The sequence below is a fragment of the Symsagittifera roscoffensis genome, chromosome 7 (genome assembly GCF_963678635.1).
Source record: "Symsagittifera roscoffensis chromosome 7, txSymRosc1.1, whole genome shotgun sequence".
In the NCBI taxonomy this organism is placed as follows: Eukaryota; Metazoa; Xenacoelomorpha; order Acoela; family Convolutidae; genus Symsagittifera; species Symsagittifera roscoffensis.
The window spans coordinates 4,032,358-4,050,352 of NC_087068.1; the positions used below are offsets into that span (position 1 = coordinate 4,032,358).

The window sequence follows — 17,995 nt, forward strand, 5'->3', positions numbered from 1 at the left end:
ACAATCACGACGTTTAACACAATTTGTTATCGGAAACCAACAATATGAATTCAACCGCTTATTCTATGGAATATCCATAGGACCAGCAGCATTTTCAGCTTTTATGAGCAAAATTTTTAGACCACTAATACTCAAGAAAAACGCAATCACCTATTTAGACGATGTTTTTATGCAATCACAAACAAAAGACGAGATGTTCAATGTTTTAGAAAAATATCACCAAATACTTCAGAACGAAAATCTGAAGGCCGCCCCCGATAAATCACACTTCTTTTTGACAAGAGTTAAATTCTTAGGACATAATATAGAAAGAAAAACAATCACTCCATTGAAATCACGCATTGACGCTATTCAAAAACTTCAACCACCAACAAATAAAAAGAAAATCCAAGAATTTCTTGGAATGTTAAACTTTTTAAGTAAATATGTTTATAAAATGCAATTATATCTACGACCATTTTATAACATCCTTAGACAACAAAATAATTTTGAATGGAACACAGAACATCAAACACGATTTGAAGAAGTAAAGAAACTTTTAACTGAACAAATTTCAAACACAATTCCAGATTCAAATCAACCATTTTATGCAATGTGCGATGCTTCGAACTTTGGCATCGGTGCAGCACTATTACAATCACATAATGGTACAAATAAAATGAACCTCATATCAGCAAATTCTCGATTATTCACTCAAGCAGAGCTACGACTCTCAACTCTAATGAGAGAATGTACAGCCATAATATATACACTAACAGAATATGAATTTCTGATACTTGGATCAAAACATCCAACAGTTCTATTCACAGACCATAAACCAATCATCTTTCTCTTTACACAAAAATCTAACCCAAACCACCGAGTTTACAGATTTCAACTAATTCTAATGAAATTTCCAAACTTACATATAGTTTGGACTGCAGGAAAAAATCTTGCATTACCAGACACCTTAAGTCGAAATACACCACCTGAATTACTTACACGAAAAACAACAGTTGAAATACCCAAAAACATAAAATTCTACCTTGCAGAAAACGAAACATCACCCCGATTGGAATGCAAATATGCAGTAAAAACTGATATTGAACAATCACAAATAAATAATTTACAACATTTCCCACTTTATTTAGATTGTCAAAATAATCATTATGAAGTTGATTTACTTGGAACATCAACTTTCAAACCAATCCCATATTCTCAATGGATAAAAAATAACACCCAACAAAAACGAACAAAACAACACCCGCCTAAAAAAGACCATTTTCCACTAATTGAAAAAGAAGATTTAACTGATAAAATAAATTTATCAGGACCACAAACAAATGATTCAAAATACACAATAAATCAAGTTTTTGACCTTCACGACCCACTTGATACAATACCCTTATCTAAATTCGAAATTGAAAACATTTTTCTCCCTCCAACAGAAACGATTACAATTTCAACACTGAAACAATGTCAAAATCTTGACCCGATAATTCGACAACTGAAATCATGGCACAAATATAAAACTAAACCTATCAAAGCAGATTCAACCAGTCTAGGAAACAAAACACTCCTCCGATACTTTCGCAAATTTAACAACACAACAATTAACGAAAATACAGACCTTTTAGAGTATAACCTGAATGAATCTACAGTTCCATGTCTCCCTTTAAGTATGATTCTTATAGCTTTTAATATTTCACATACACAAAATATTAAAGGACACTCTGGATCAGAGAAAACATATTCAAATTTTATACAAAACTTTTATTTCCCAAATGCACCAATTTGGATAAAAGTACTATGCAATGACTGTATAGTATGTCAACTAAATAAACCTTACCCAAATCAAAAACAAATAGCACAAAAACAAGATTTTAAAGGACAAAGCTTGTACTTTAACCATCGTATCTCATTCGATACCAAAGGACCAATTTCACCCTCATCCGAAGGAAACTCCTACATTATGGTAATTTTTGACGCATTTACACATTATGTAGCACTTAACCCAGTACCACATTGTAACGCTTATTACGCTTACACAACACTCTATGAACACTGGATAGCAAAATTCGGACTACCAGAAATTTTAGTTACAGACAACGGTACAGAATTCATAAATAATGAAATTATCACACTATGTCATTTATATAACATTAAACACAAACCACGTACATCTCATGCACCTTGGACAAACGGCTTAGTCGAAGGTATGAACCGTTCATTACAAGAATATCTTAGATGTATCATCAACGGAAATGATACAAAATATACCGAATGGTCAGCAGATGTAAAATTATTTCCCTTAGCGTATAATTCACAAATTACGACAACTTTAGGAATGTCACCATACGAAATGGTTTTTAACCAAAAGCCACGCAAACCAATAATGTTTACAGCAAATTCTCATAAAAACGCACAAGGTTATTGTCAACCAAATAAAGACTCAATTTGTTATAACCTACCTTTACATACACACGATGAAGATCATTTTCATCACCCACAAATTCTTAAACTAGCCTCCGGTACACACACCGAATGGATTCTAAATAGAGATAAAAAACACAATGAAATTTATCAAAAAATAACAAAAAAGTTATTACAAAGACAAAACATTAATGAACAAATCAATTCACGTTTTACACCAGCCTCCGAATTAAAAATTGGAACATTTGTTTTAATACCTAATTTTAATACTCAAAAAGGAATTTCTAAAAAATTACAACCCCTTCGAAAAGGACCATACCAAATAATTGCAAAACCCACTGATGTCACATATAAAATTACCGACTCAAACAAAAAAGAAATCGTTCAACATCGAAACAACCTATTACCTTATTACCCAAAAGAATACGCACTCCGCGAATTAACTCAATTATATTCTTTCACAGGATTAAAAATCATTCAAAATGAACCACATCTGACAGACACAGAACAAAATGATAACCCCACCGAAAATCAAAACACAAAACCAACCGCCACCAAAAACAATACACAAAACCATAAAGAATCCCCAAAACAAAGAAAAAATAGAAAAATGACCGAACAAATAATACCCCAAGAACAAATCGACAAATCAGAAAATAGAAAAACAACAAGACTCCGAAATCAACCACGTAAAAACTATAAAATATTCATCCCCCAATCTAAAATTTTAAAGAAAGTGGAATTTCAAAAGTAATTTTAACATTTGCTTCACAATCTTGAAACCTCCGAAACATTTTTCATTTACATTTTTCAAAATAACATGCTGACAAGTACGTAATAATTCTAGTTCAAAATAGACCAATAGGATTCATCCAATCCGTCACTTTCTCTAACTCAAACTAAGACCAATTAGACGAATCATATAGAACTCCAGGCACATCTATAACTATAACTTTACGACCTCCAGGTCAAAAATAAGCAAACCACTCCAACTTGACAACTAAAATAAATATCACCATAATACCGTACCCCTCCCTTATCTAATAACCCAAAGATCAACAATATTTCCCCAACTCAGACCACGAATACCCCCAAAGCAAATTTGTTAACTTAGCCTAAAGTAACAAAATGAACATTTTAATTAGCCTAAAGTATAAAAATCTCACCATACCCCGGATCATTTGACAAACAAAAATAAAGAAAAAGACGACCTCCCAATCACCATGAAAATTGCCCCCAACAATTTTTTACAAAACTCAACCCACTTGTCAAAAAACTAATAAATAATCCGACCACACTTGAAAATCGCCTCAAACAGCAAAAAATATTCGACCAAAAGATCATTTCTTAAATGCTCTTCTCTCAATCAGTTACTCAAATACTCATAAATCTTAAACATTTTTTTACAATACTTGAAACCTTTATAATATTTCTTTTTGATATACTTGAATCTTTTCTAATAATCCTAATCATTTTTTGTAACATTTTTTTAATTTTCTACACTATACTCGAACTATTCCTCCAACTTTCCAAAACCCTTGATTACATCCACAGGTACGAGTCATATAACTTGTCTAAATGATACGAACAATTTTCAGTAGAACTGATATTTTTTTATTGTTTGTAATTTTCATAACATTTTTATCATCCCTCATTTTGACAATATGCAAATGTATAAAGAAAGCAATCATCACATTTGCCCTAGCAACAATTTTTCTAATTATTTTTTTGGAAGAATATTATAATAAACATAAACCTTCCCACTAAAGTAACAATTCAAAAATCCATCAAAAATTGCTACCCAACAGTCACAGAATCAGTCTTCACCGACATCATCCCAAGATAACCAAACACCACCTTCAACTACTCAAAATCCTCAAACATCTACACGAATTTCTTTTCAAGACAATCCATACACTTTTGAAGAACGACATGCTCGTTTATCAGAACCACTAGAACCAGTTCAACGACAAGCACCTCTAAGCGAACCAACATATAACCTATACCCAACACTACCACAAGAACTAAGTAGAATAAGAAATCCTAGTCAAAACCAAAATACAGTCGAAATAAATAGACAAATTATACATCCTCGACGAAACAGAAATTTTCAAACTCCACGAGTTCATTTTGATATACCTCAATCCCCATCACAAAACACTCCAGAAAACCCCATTGGTATATTACCAGAAACCCCTACGTTTCTTTCACAACGTAGCACCTCAAGCCTACCATCAGATTACTTAGGTTCAACACCAACATCTGAGCAAATACGTGAAAATCCTTTCAACCCCACAAACCAAACATCACGATTTCCATATTGGACTACACATTCATTTACACAAGGTGAACCAAATTTAGTCAATGACCCCATAGATATTTCTACGGATACAACAACATCCTCATCACTACCAGAAACATTATCACTACCATCAACACCATCAATAAGCCAGATTTCACCACCACCTTTTAACTTAAATTTTCCAAATAATCTCGACGCCAGATATCGAGAACAATCATCAATAAATATTCCTTTAAGACTAGATTGGAATACATTTACAGCACCTCCACCACTATTTGGACAACATCAAGAAAGTAACCGCCTTCATAACTGGGCACTTAATAGATTACAATATCGCCAAGATATTCACAACGATATCCGTGATCACAATATTCAAATACTCCAGCAAAACAGTTTACAATTAAAGTTTGAAATCACAGTTAAGTTAAATAATATTACCCAACATCCCTACCCATTAAATCCACCTAACATAACAGCTCAATCACTACCACCACCGTTTATAACTACTGAAGTAATATACAAATACGACAGATATACCAAAAACACAATTGGCTACATTACATTTTATAATCCATACTCAGGATTATCATACACATGTATATTCTAAAATTATTAATTTCCTCCAACTCCTTTTTCTAGTAATCTCAAATCAAAACATAAACCCTTCCCCTCGTACAGGACCACAAGATTTATTAGTAACACATTACGATTGTGAAGAAAATGAACAAAAAACACTACATAAATATGCAATAAATCAAGTATCACAATGTGAAACAGAACCACAAGCTATAGAAACCACAGATGTAATAGCAACACTCTATTCAAAAGCCCGAGCAACAACAGTTACAGGTTATAAATTCACAGCAACATTTTCCGAAAAGAAAGTACATTGTTCACAAGTCTCGAACGGAAACAAAAACCGACTTGACCATGAATCATTCTATCAAAGTAATATAGAACGTCTTTTACATCTCAATCCCGACGATTGTAAAAATGAATTACTTAGACTAAACATCACACGAAATAAAAACTCCCAAAGAAAGTTAGTTAATTTTCAAGTTTTTCCAGACTCTGTACATCAATCACAACTTGAAAGACACCAAGGACATATAAAACTAGACGAAAAATACCCGTATAACGGCGCACACGGACGATTAACCTATGACCTACACGATAAACATTGGATACCACACATTGGTTTAAATGACCCATCAAACTGCAAAGCAGACACAAAAAATAAAGGATACCAAGAAATAATGTTTTTTGATTGGAAAATACAACTCGAAAAAATACAACTAACACGAGATTTATCAGATAATACAATGATCTATCAAGGAATCCGATTACCTTGTAAAAATGATCAAGGTTATTGCGACCCTACAACGAGAACACAAGCAACAATTGTTTGGTTCCCCGAAGATACATGTACAACATTTCAAGTAGCAAAAAAACACGCTCGTATGATAAAATTTCACGAAAAATATTTTATACAATCAATTCCATATGAACAAGTCCATCCATCACGAAAACTAAGTTCTAATTTTAGAAACATAGACAATATAGAAAATAAATTGACACGTTTTCAAATATATCAAGAAACAGAACTTGCATGTAAATACAGGAATCCACTTCACAGAACACAATACTCTGAAATATTAGTTGAATACGAAAAAGGATTCGACATGACCACTGGAAAGGTAAAAATCGACCCATATGCCACAGGTCATCCTCCAAACGAAGGAACATCCTATATACCAGTTAATTTTGAAAAAAGCAACGGACAACCTGGTGGACATCTAAAACCCCATGACACCAGAAGCACACGCTTACAAGAATTATCACTAATGAATACTACATATTTCGGTAATATCCACTATGATATTCATTTAGATATGAAACTAGATTATACAATTAGCCGAATTTTTCAAGAAATGTCACTCTCCGAATTAGAAACACTACACCAACTATGCGAATTAGAACGAACACAAATATTACAATCACTTGCACTAGCAGTATTAAAAATACCCTATGCAGGATACTTATTATCTGGAAATAGATCAAATTTTTTAGACTATGAAGGAAACATCTTATGGTTTTATACTTGTACTAAAAAAATATCACCACTATACGTTTTTGAAGATAAACGATGTTATAAAAGAATTCCTATCTTTTATAAGAATAAAGTACATTTCGTGGATACACTTTCACGAAGAACCTATTTCTGGGATACCGCAGTCCCATGTGGATCAGAAAACAGCCACAATGTAGTACAACTAAACCCTGATGAAAATAAATATTATCTTCTCACTCCATATCCCACATTAATGCAATCACTCAAAAAATTTTCACCAGAAAGCATTCGCGCTATTGCTCGAAACCCAAATATAGACTTACAATCAATAGGAATCTATTCAAAATCAGATATTCAACATCACATTAGAACACAACAATTCCAAGAATTATTAACACAAATGGACACTATACAAAGACAATCAATAGACCAAAATTTACGCAAACTTGCAGAAACCGCAGGATTTGCCGATATCTACACGCAAGACTATAGCGGATATTTTAAAGACATTAAAGATTATATATATCTAAACGGTGAAAAATACCGTCCCCAAGATATATCACCAATTAACATTTTTAGCTTTGTTACACTCAAAAATGAGATCCTCGATTTTCTAGGATGGCCCTACTACATCTTAGAAAAATTGACTATTTTATACGCAATGTTTAACTTTATTGGATTTCTTTTCTCACTTTTAAAAGGAATCTACAACACATGTGCTATACACACACAAGTAAACAGACAAGCAAGCGTAGCACGCATACTCTTTGCAGGATTTTTTGGAATCTTTTCTACATCTATAAACAAAATTCTTTTAGACGCACAAATAAAAGAATATAACACAAAAATAGCAACACGACAAAATACATACGACGAAGAACATAACAATGTAGACATAACGCCAACGGCACCACAATTACCACCCCTACCAAATAACCATCCACTATCCCTAGTCCCACGAAATTTTCGAAATTTAGCCATCACACATAATCCAAATTTTCGACTCACCACATCACAAAGTCCCATCCAACATATAATGACACACCAGTCACAAGATGATAATACTTATGAACAAATTATTGAACAACCCCATACCACCGCTTTTCAGTCTCAAAATAATCATTTTTTTAGCCCACGATGAGCCGCCAACTTGGATCACTACACCGATCAAATTCCCACCCAACCAATCTTACCTCTCCAATCCCAATAATACCACTTTTTGCTTTTCCGCCACCCGATTTTCCATCTAGTAATGTAACATCAGGCATGAATTCCGACACTAATTCACACATCTCAGTTTTATATACCATCTCACAACTCAATAACCCGAATATTGAAACCCCCGATGAATTTGCCGACTCAGAACCATCCCCATCCAATAATTTTCATAACTCTTCTAATTTTTCTCAACCCCCTTTTCAACCCATATTATCCAATAACCCTGACCCAATCACTCCCACACCCTCTTATGCTTCCCAAGTTACCCCAACCTACTCCTCATACCATTCTGACCAATCATCTCATTCTCCAGACACCCCCCGAATCTCCCCAGAGCTAGATAATTTTATTACCCTTCAACAACAACCCTACCACCTTAATACCCCAACCATAAACCAAATCTCCTCCACAATAAATTCATCCAACCCCCCTACCCCTACACCCTCTTCAAATTATACTGAATCATTAGCACCATCATCCACATCAACTGAATCTTCACTCAACACTAATAGAGCTTACCGCACTTTTAAAAGAAAGTTCCCCAACCATCCTTTCCCAGCAAAACCAGGAACAGCCCGTGAATACATCAACCACCCCAAGCATACTAACACAAAAGAATTTTTAGCCATCACTTTACCCTCATTCCCACAATACACCTTAAATACCCCCCACGACACTAACGAAACACGCAACTTTGTAGATGAATACGTTTTAATGCCCACCCTCTCTTGGACCTCATATTATCATTTTACTAACCCTCTTTGCTTACCTTTATCTAACACTCACATCGATATAGAGCGAAATACGGACATGCTATATCGACTCACTACACCACTAACCGCTAGACAATTTACTTACGTTGGATATAAAAAATCACTAAAAACACACACTGCACCTAGAGCTAACGAATATACACTCGAATACTATGATCACAACATCATCAGAGCTAACCAAGATCAATTCTTAGACGACGATCGCTTCGCTAATCCACAAATTACTGAGAAATTTTTCATCAAGACACCATATATATTTACACTAAACATCTTCGACCGAAAGTTTGATCACATTATTTCAGAAGCACTAACAGACACACAAGCATACGAAAGTTTTAAAGAACGCTTCCAAATATTTTCACTAACCTTTCATTTCCTTGCACCACACGAAAGAGATTTACACTGCTCACACGATATTATGTTGCGCACTAAACAAACCCACACATATAGTTATTATCGCTTCATCCAAAATCACTTTGACCTACACACACCCTCTAGACAACCACACCATAGTTTTCAATTCATTAATTCCAAATACACTTCACCATTTTTCCTAAATTTCACATATTGTATTAAAGACACTAACCTCCATGGTATTCTTCGTAATTATGACCCCATAACCCAAATGTACATCTTCTGTCCCATCACCAAGACCTTCAACGCCGAAGAATCCCGACCCTTCCTTATCCCGCACGAGTTTGTACAACCTATAGAAATCCCAATTTTAGAATTCATCCACAACACTAAATTCAATCACAAATTATATAATCTAATCCAAAACACACCTTATGAGTTTGCAGTTGGCACTGAAGAACTAACCACTATTAAGGCACTTCAATTGCTTTGGCCACTGCTTCAAACTAAAAATATCATCCGCATCTTAGCTAAACTACTAACAACTTCAGAACTAATCCACGACATCTTCCCCCACGGTTTTTTCCCCGACGACTAACAGGTAAGTATGAATTAAATGAATATTACTAACTAATTAAAATATTAAAAACTCACCATTCTTTATCCATGTTTTCTTTAGATTTTTAGTCTTCATCCGACGATCACCTACAAAAACCACAAAAAACAAATAAAGATCGCAAATTTCATCAAACAGATTTCAACAATTCTATTAATCTCTTACACTTATAAATTTATAAATTTAATACCAATGCAGTAAATTCATTTCTAAAATTTTCCCCACAAGCAGTAAATCTAATTATGATGAAAATTTGTAACTTAAAATTCCCCCATAACTAGCAGTAAATTTCCAAATTCTATGCAGTAAATTAATAAGAAGCAAATGCAGTACTAACCTTTTGATATTCTCATTCATTCGCACAGAAATTCTATCCACACTCGCACAGCTCGCCCACGAAGAATTGTTTAAAATAATGAATTTCAGTTTCAAGTTTTCACACTAAACAACTCTAACATATAATAACATGTTTCAAACCTTCCTTTAACCCGGTTGGAAAGGAATCATATACTAAACAAAACTAACCAACGCAGCTTACTAAATACCACAAATCATAGAATAACAGCACGACTAAGAAAAGGAAACCAACGGTACCCAAACCGGATTAACCCAGTTTAAAACTGGATAATTTATTCTTTTGAAGACTATTATAAAGTCTAAGAAAGAAATAATAAAACACAAAAAAGTCGAAAGACAAACCCATACCACGAACAATTTGCTTTTTGGAAAAAGGACATAACCAACAAGACATAAGAAAAACCACAACAAACCCAACATAAAACGTTGTCACATAACAGGACCCCTCACAAAAACCGCATGAAATCATACTCCCACTCCTGGCCTAACCCACCAGGAAGGACGTCCTGAGCATGCTCTATAGCCGGCCTAACCCACCGCGCTACATCCACGCTTTGTGACCACACCTCTATTTTTAATAAGAGCTACTCAAGTGTGAGTAACTCTTCAAAATAACCGAACTAAAACAAAAAGCTTTTGTGAAAACAACTAACTAAAATCATAATTAAAAAATTTTAAAGTAATAAATGTTTTATAAAATGTAAATTACATTATGCAATACATAGATCAGAATACAACACCAAGGACGAACATCTAAAGACAAAACGACCCCACTACACTCGAGAGAGAATGACCAACCACAATCGATATGCCACTCACAATCACAACTCAAAGGATTTAGAGTACGACTTGACTTCGCAGAAAAGGACTTCATTGAACTAGACCAATGACCACCTCGATGTTCAAGTATACGTACAGATCCGAGTAACCAGGCATCCCCTCCACGCACAATCTCCACGCAGAACAGAAAAACCTGACATAGCAAACCATTCTGAAATCAGATTTGAGTTTGTTGCAAAGACTTAGTCGTTGTCACTAGAAGACACAACGTCTTATGTCTCTAACTCCAGCTTCCTGGAACTTCTTTAACAAAAAAGGAAACAGAAGAAATATGATGTTCGCCAAACACCAACGTCCATCATCCATCCTTCGAATTGCAGAAGAACTATTCTAAAAAACTCTGTAAAACCCGGATGGGTGGAACCTGATCTAAACTACATTTTATGATTGGATAAATTAGATATTTTACCAATGTAAAGTATTTAATATTAACCAATCATGATCCATCTAACTAACAACCCACTTATTTGTAAGTGCTGAAGTTACTTGTAATTTCAGCACCAGAGAGATTTGAATTTAACTTAGAAATTAGTTGGACTCTCCCGAGCACTTCAGCAGCCGCAATAAACCAGTATACCCTAGATCTATTGAGCCTAGCAGAGACTAGTTAAACAACCTGAGACTAGATAGTATAAGAGTAAGATTAGGATCGGTATTAGACTAAGAAGTTGCACGAATCTATCCGGCCGAAAATAAGATAGCGTGACGAGCAGACGGTGTACCCTATCCGAAATTACTCTATGAGTTAACCAACTCGGTCATAACTCATGATTGGTATTTCTCAATGACTTAGTTTATGGAATTGTATGATTAGCAGTTTTGATCAACCCGGGAACGCAATTCTGCCTAGAAATCCCACTAGTTGAAGTAACTGACAGGCATGCGCAAACTCAATTTTGCCAAATTTTACCTGAAGTCGAAAAAAAATCAGCACAAAAATGGAAATTCAAGTTTTCTGGAATGACAACCCCGCTCCCCCGCTCCTCGTAACAGCAACACTCCCTCTCCCTCACGTTTAAATGACATTCTTCCCCACCGTTTGCACCCCCTACGTTTACAATTCCTCGCTGACATAAAATGAGGGAAGAGGAAAAGGAAAATGGGAGGGGTAGTGGGTTAGGCGGGTGTCATAAAATTAGGTAAGTTCAGATTTCGAGTAGGCCATGAGTCATGCAGAAGTTATTGCGAGAGTTTCGCCAATATTTTATCCATAAATTTTTAATCCATTATAATCTATTATTTTTGTTATTTTATAGAGACTGACAATTAAAATCCAATATAATCGATTGTTATCCATGAAACTTCAGTGCCGGAGATTACGGAGTTGTGAAATCAATACACTATTGGTATGAGCATTATATAGTGCGGCTCAGAAACTAACCCATCAAATATGTTCGTGGCAAGCTAATTAGTCCAAGTATAGCTGTTCTAATTCGTTTTCTAACAGTTGTTCAGACAGTCACTCATGTTGAGGGTCAATTAGTTCTTATAGCATTTTTCGCAAGGCTGGAACGCTAATAAAAGTGGTTATGAACTCCATTACGTGGCGAAAGGACAACAGAAAAAAACTATAATTAGGCTATTCTCAAAAGTGAGACCACTCCCAATTTGGAACCTATTGCAAAAAAAGTTATGCAAAATTGCAAAACTACACGTAAAAATGCAGCTTTTAGAAAAAAAAACATGAGGATGTCATTCCCAAAAAAAGGCTGTGATTTATTGAACAGTACTTTTTCTCATTTTTTTTTCGGAAAATCAGTTGCTCTTAATAGATTGAAAAGTTTTGAATAATTTTGACCACATAACGTTGCCTCTTAACCAAATTTTGGCAACAATACGGTCATTTCAACTTTACGTTTTTTTAAAAGTTTAAAAAAGTGGAAGAGAGATGGAAGAGTGTAGTTTGTGAAATCTAGGCGGATTCCGCATTAAGCAAAAATCAGATTTGTCAATGAATATGCAACATTGATAGTTTCCTTTCATCTTCGTTCCATGCACAAATAGCTTAAACACAGTTGCTCCAAATTTCTCCAAAAGCAAAAAAATTAACGGAAGCCAGAACAGTTTTTGGAATCCACAAACAAATAATATTTTCTGAGCATAGTAAACTGCGCTCTCGCGGAATAAGCAACAGTAAGCAGAATCGTCAATTGTAAGCAGAACTTTGAGCGTAATCTGAGTTTTGTTTGCGATTTCCAGTATTATATATTTAACTCCTTATGAAGTTCGAGATCAAGTGCGTGATTCTAAACCAAAAATTCATCCAATTACGAGATAGGAACCGTCCAGAGCAGCTTAAATTAGTTATCTGTTATGGTGATAATGCAAAATAATTAGGCAATTATTTGGAAATTTAGTCCAGATCAATTTGCCCAGAGCAATAGAAATTTAGTCCAGAACAGTTAGTCCAGAACATATGAGTTTTTTATGTGCGTCTAGCTTGGCTTATACAAATTTTTATATTTAAAAAAACTATACATGGTACTTTTATCCAGCACGCAAGATAATCAATCCTAGCTAAAGTTACAAATTGCAGGATCAGATGCAACCGGGTGAACTGCTGTATAAACTTCAAGATTTCTGATTAAAGCTATGGTTTCGCTGCTGGATGTCTACAGTGAGTTTCAAGGTATCGGATAAGTAATCATGATTTATGTCGAAATTCAAGATATCATGTGAAATGATTAAAAATTATTCAGAGTTCCAGGATATCAGATCAAGTTAATAATTACACAATGATTTACACATCTTTTACATGTTTTACAGAAAGGATTTCTACATGCAGCGTTAAGTAATTTTGATTCCAAAAACAGCTTGCTGGGAAACTTTTAAAAGGGACAGTCACAATCTTTTAACCAAACGCTTGTGATTTGTTTGTGATCTACAATGAAAATGGATAAGTCCTTGCTTTCTAATTTTCGAATTTGTTAGATTTTAACGCAAGCTCTAGCTTATATTTTGTGGAATTCTCTCACTTTTTCGGAATCCAGAATGATTAGCTTTATTCAATGGTTGCGGAACTCGTGACATAACTAATGTAACGACAAAGTTTACATTACACGTGTTTGTGGACAGAATCCACAGAAACTTTGTAAGTGGAATCCACTTATATTTTGGAACATGTTTAAAGACTTGTCTCCGGATTCCAGTGACCCACAAAAACCAAATTGTACGCCTATTCAAAGCAAATCTTGGCATCGTAATGCTTTTTGAACCTAATTAATTTTAAAACTGTTTCATAAACCCTGTTTTTTGTTTTCATTGAAATCTCTGCAAAAATTATTATTTTTGCTTTTTGAATTTTTGAAGTTTTTGATTACGTTTTTTAACAAAAATAATGTTCGCGTTAAGTACTCCTCATCGATTAAATTTTCTTACAACGAAAATTGTCACGTGATTGGTCACAATCTTGTTACAGCAACCAGTTTTGACGTTACATTGAGAGCTTAAGATAAGATAATATATGTGATAAAAGCAATAATTCAAATTATATATTATTTCCTGCAAAACTATTATTGCCTGTGTAAATCATGTGATATTAATTTGCTGACTACTTCATTTAATCATTTTTGATTTCAGCCCATTATCTTCGTGTTTTTATTAAACAAACTTCCGAAACATTTGCCAGATTTGCTGGTATAAACTATTCAATATCAAAATGAACTACTTTTTGCGAATCATCATTGTGAAAGGAATTACTTCCAATTTATTTCCATTCTTAAGCCCTAATTGATTGAATATTATGCTAGTTATTAATTTCTTTAAAACTTGATGTTTTCTTTAAAATCATTTTGACAATTTTATCGGTGCAGATAGTTCTCAAGAGTCATCATAAAACTTCAATGAAGTTTTCATATTCATTTCATCAGCGCTCAAAAGATATGCTGATTATACTAAATTGACTGTTTAAATCAGTTCAAGATCTTTTTATCTACTTTTTAAAAAATAAAAAGAAAAACATATTTTACCACATTGAAAACTCAACCAATTGTCTGAGCTAACAGTTGTTTAACAAGATAAAAATCAAAACCAAGTTAAGAACATGTTGCAAAGTATAAAAATTGAGCGCCATTAAAGAGGTTCCACTAAATTACAGTTATTCATTATTTTGAACATTTTAGCCCAACTGTGTCGAGTGTGATTTTTGATCAGAAATAATGAAGTACCTTTACGTTGCTCTTTTGGTTCTGATCCTTTCATGCGTCCATATCCAAGCAGGTCGCCGTAAGTAGACAATTGATGAATACTCAATTTGAAACAATAAAAAACATAGTAATTTCGATTCTTTCCTAAGTTTTTTATTTTATTGTATGGTTTTTTGGAGAATTATGAAAATCAGAAAAAAAGCTTATTTATCCCATTACCTAACAAAAAAATATAAAACTGAGACATTTAAAAACTTTTGGATATACAAAGAATTTTCTTAGACATATAAAGTATAGTTGGGTACAGACAATATTAAGATTTTGGGCCAATATATAGTTTGGACGCAAATTTAGCAAATATAGCTTAGGACGCAAATATGATAGCTAGGATGCGAATATTAATCTTCCGACTTTCAAAGAAAAAGGAATATCTATGACTGGGTCGGTTTGTAAGCAAAAGTAAGCAAAATAGACAAAAAAAAACTTTTAAATCATCTGAAAAGTGTTGTTATCCGGAGCTCAAAGCTAGAGCTTTGAGTTTTTTTTGTAATCTTATGGGGATGTGAAAAAAAATAATTTTTCCAATTTGGGATAATTAACGCTTGTTCTTGCGCGTTCTTATGACACGTGTAAGCGATGGATTTATATATTCCAATTTGAATCGAGGCAATCGGTTTTATTATTAGGTCAGGCTGTAATTACATCCCTTTGTAACAACAATAACATGTGGGAAGAATTGAAGAACTAAAATAATGAAAAAGCTTCTGTTCAGGGTTCTGTTTAAATATGATATGTTTCTCTAAGATGTTTGCTTACAGGTTGAAATTATAAGAAAATGAAAGAAAACGGGAAGATTTTGATCTTTTTGATTGAGTTTTATTTCGTAGCATGTTTATTTTTCCCTTAATTTTCTGCCCCCCCCCCCCCCCGCACACACACACTATGTGAAGAGCAAAATGATAGATTTTGCGTATTGCAACGTATCATTACGAGCAACTTGCCTCATTTTAATTTGAAATGTTTTATTTTGCCGTTTACACTTTTATAAGACATAATATCTTGCACAATAATAACCACAATCCTATTCTTCAATTTAATTCTAATTTCAAATCTGTATACAAAAACTGAACACAGTGAAATATCTTTTTAGTGCTGAGCTCGGAGTATCAAAAGTTTGCAGACTGTATAGAAAAAAATTTTGCCAATATTTGATAATTCAAAAATCGGTGATTGAATGAAAAAAGCCACGCCACGCGCAAATCATTCTTAATAAGCCTCAATGTTCGTTTTTTTTCTATCATCGCCCGCATCCAAGTTTAGGCGTAAGTAATCTATTATAACGGATTATTATGATGATTTTTTGACAATTTTAAATGATTATAGTTATCAAAATTAGGTGTTTGAAGGATTTATTAATGATTATAATTGTGATATTTTCCAAGAGATTATAATCTCTTATAGTTGATTATAATTGATTATAGGTCTTACAAAAACCCTTAAAATTAATTATAATCGATTATAATCAGTTGCAATTTCTTGTTTTGTCGAAATTTTGTCATTTCAAAACTATATTCGAATTATATCTTATGGGTTATTATTTTGTGTCAATAAGAATATCTCTAAAAGAGAGATCTCTTGAACACTTTGGTGCATCTGAACACCAAGTTTTACCACGAAACAAAAATTTCATAGAGATCCTTTCATATGAAAGGAAAGGTTCTCGCGATAGATGAAAAATAAAAAAATCTTCCAAAAAAACCATGAAAGTAACAAATTTGCTGGCGTTTAAAAAAGTTTGAAATATGTTCACAAAACAACTTCAGTGGGGAAAAAAATGAAAAAAAAACTTAAAAATTTGAATTAATTGAAAAACTTTTAAAATATTTTCCTCATTTTTCATAGGAACCAACGTCTACAAAAAGCATAAAAATGTAAACAATATAGATGCAACTTCGAAGACAAAATGGACTAACAAAAGGGATTATAATCAATTATAATCGATTATAATGGACTTTTGTGCAAAACTAATGAACTGGAAATTTGAAAAAAATAAAAGATTATAATCAATTATAATCGATTTTAATTGTATCGAAAAATGGACGAATAAATTATCAATTACAATCAATTATGATGGATTATAATTAATTATAATTTGATTTTAAAACGAGAGGTTATAATCGATTATTAATTGATTAAAATCGATTGTTTCTCAATTTAGTAAGACTGGTACTAAAATCGTAATATAATCGATTATTAACGCTTGAAACTGGATGCGGGCGTGTCGGCTAAAAATATTCAAACCATCACGCATTTACCGCAAAAGAGTTTTGTTATAGAAAAACTACGACAAAACGCTGAATTTTTTACCACTTTTTGAATGCATGAGGAGCAAATTTTTGTTTGTCAATTTATTGCAAACATTTCTCAAAAATACAAAACCAGTCCAAAAAAAACATTACAGAACGTGTTCTTAGCTGCGACTTGATAATAAAAAACTCAAAATGCCTTACTTCAGTTCTCAAGTTTTTTTTATAATATATTTTTTTCTAAGCTCAAAGCCAATGATACTAATTAAGGTACTAATGTACTGAAATTATGGTTTTATTACCTGCTGAAGGAACTCAAAAGCAAAATTATTAGTTTATAACAAAATAAATGTATTCTTCTTTTCAAGATTTTTCTTTAACTTCATTTCTACTGTAAATGTTTATCAAATATTTAGCTACTGTGTTTGTCCGAAAATGTCTTGCCCAACTTGGCCCCGAACCCTGTCTGAATCAAGGAAAATGTTTTTTTTTTTCTTAGATATGGAAAAATTATAATTTAATTTAATGTCCATTTCATTGCTCCTCATTAGAAAATTATTTCGTTTTTTTTTTCACTGCAGAATAAGAGTTCGTAGCAGTT

The 17,995-nt window shown here is 33.3% G+C and overlaps 2 protein-coding genes across 2 annotated transcripts in view; both read left to right on the plus strand.

Annotated features, from left to right (window-relative positions):
• The window catches only part of LOC134852177 (U4/U6.U5 small nuclear ribonucleoprotein 27 kDa protein-like), a 332,923-nt gene that overhangs the window by 178,952 nt on the left and 135,976 nt on the right, over window positions 1–17,995 (plus strand). The gene's annotated exons all lie outside the window — the stretch shown is intronic.
• The window catches only part of LOC134851411 (uncharacterized), a 49,032-nt gene continuing 44,572 nt past the window's right edge, over window positions 13,536–17,995 (plus strand). Inside the window, exon 1 of the mRNA XM_063867480.1 lies at window positions 13,536–13,560. Within this exon, the coding sequence (XP_063723550.1) occupies window positions 13,536–13,560 (25 nt within the window). The remainder of the gene's footprint in view (window positions 13,561–17,995) is intronic.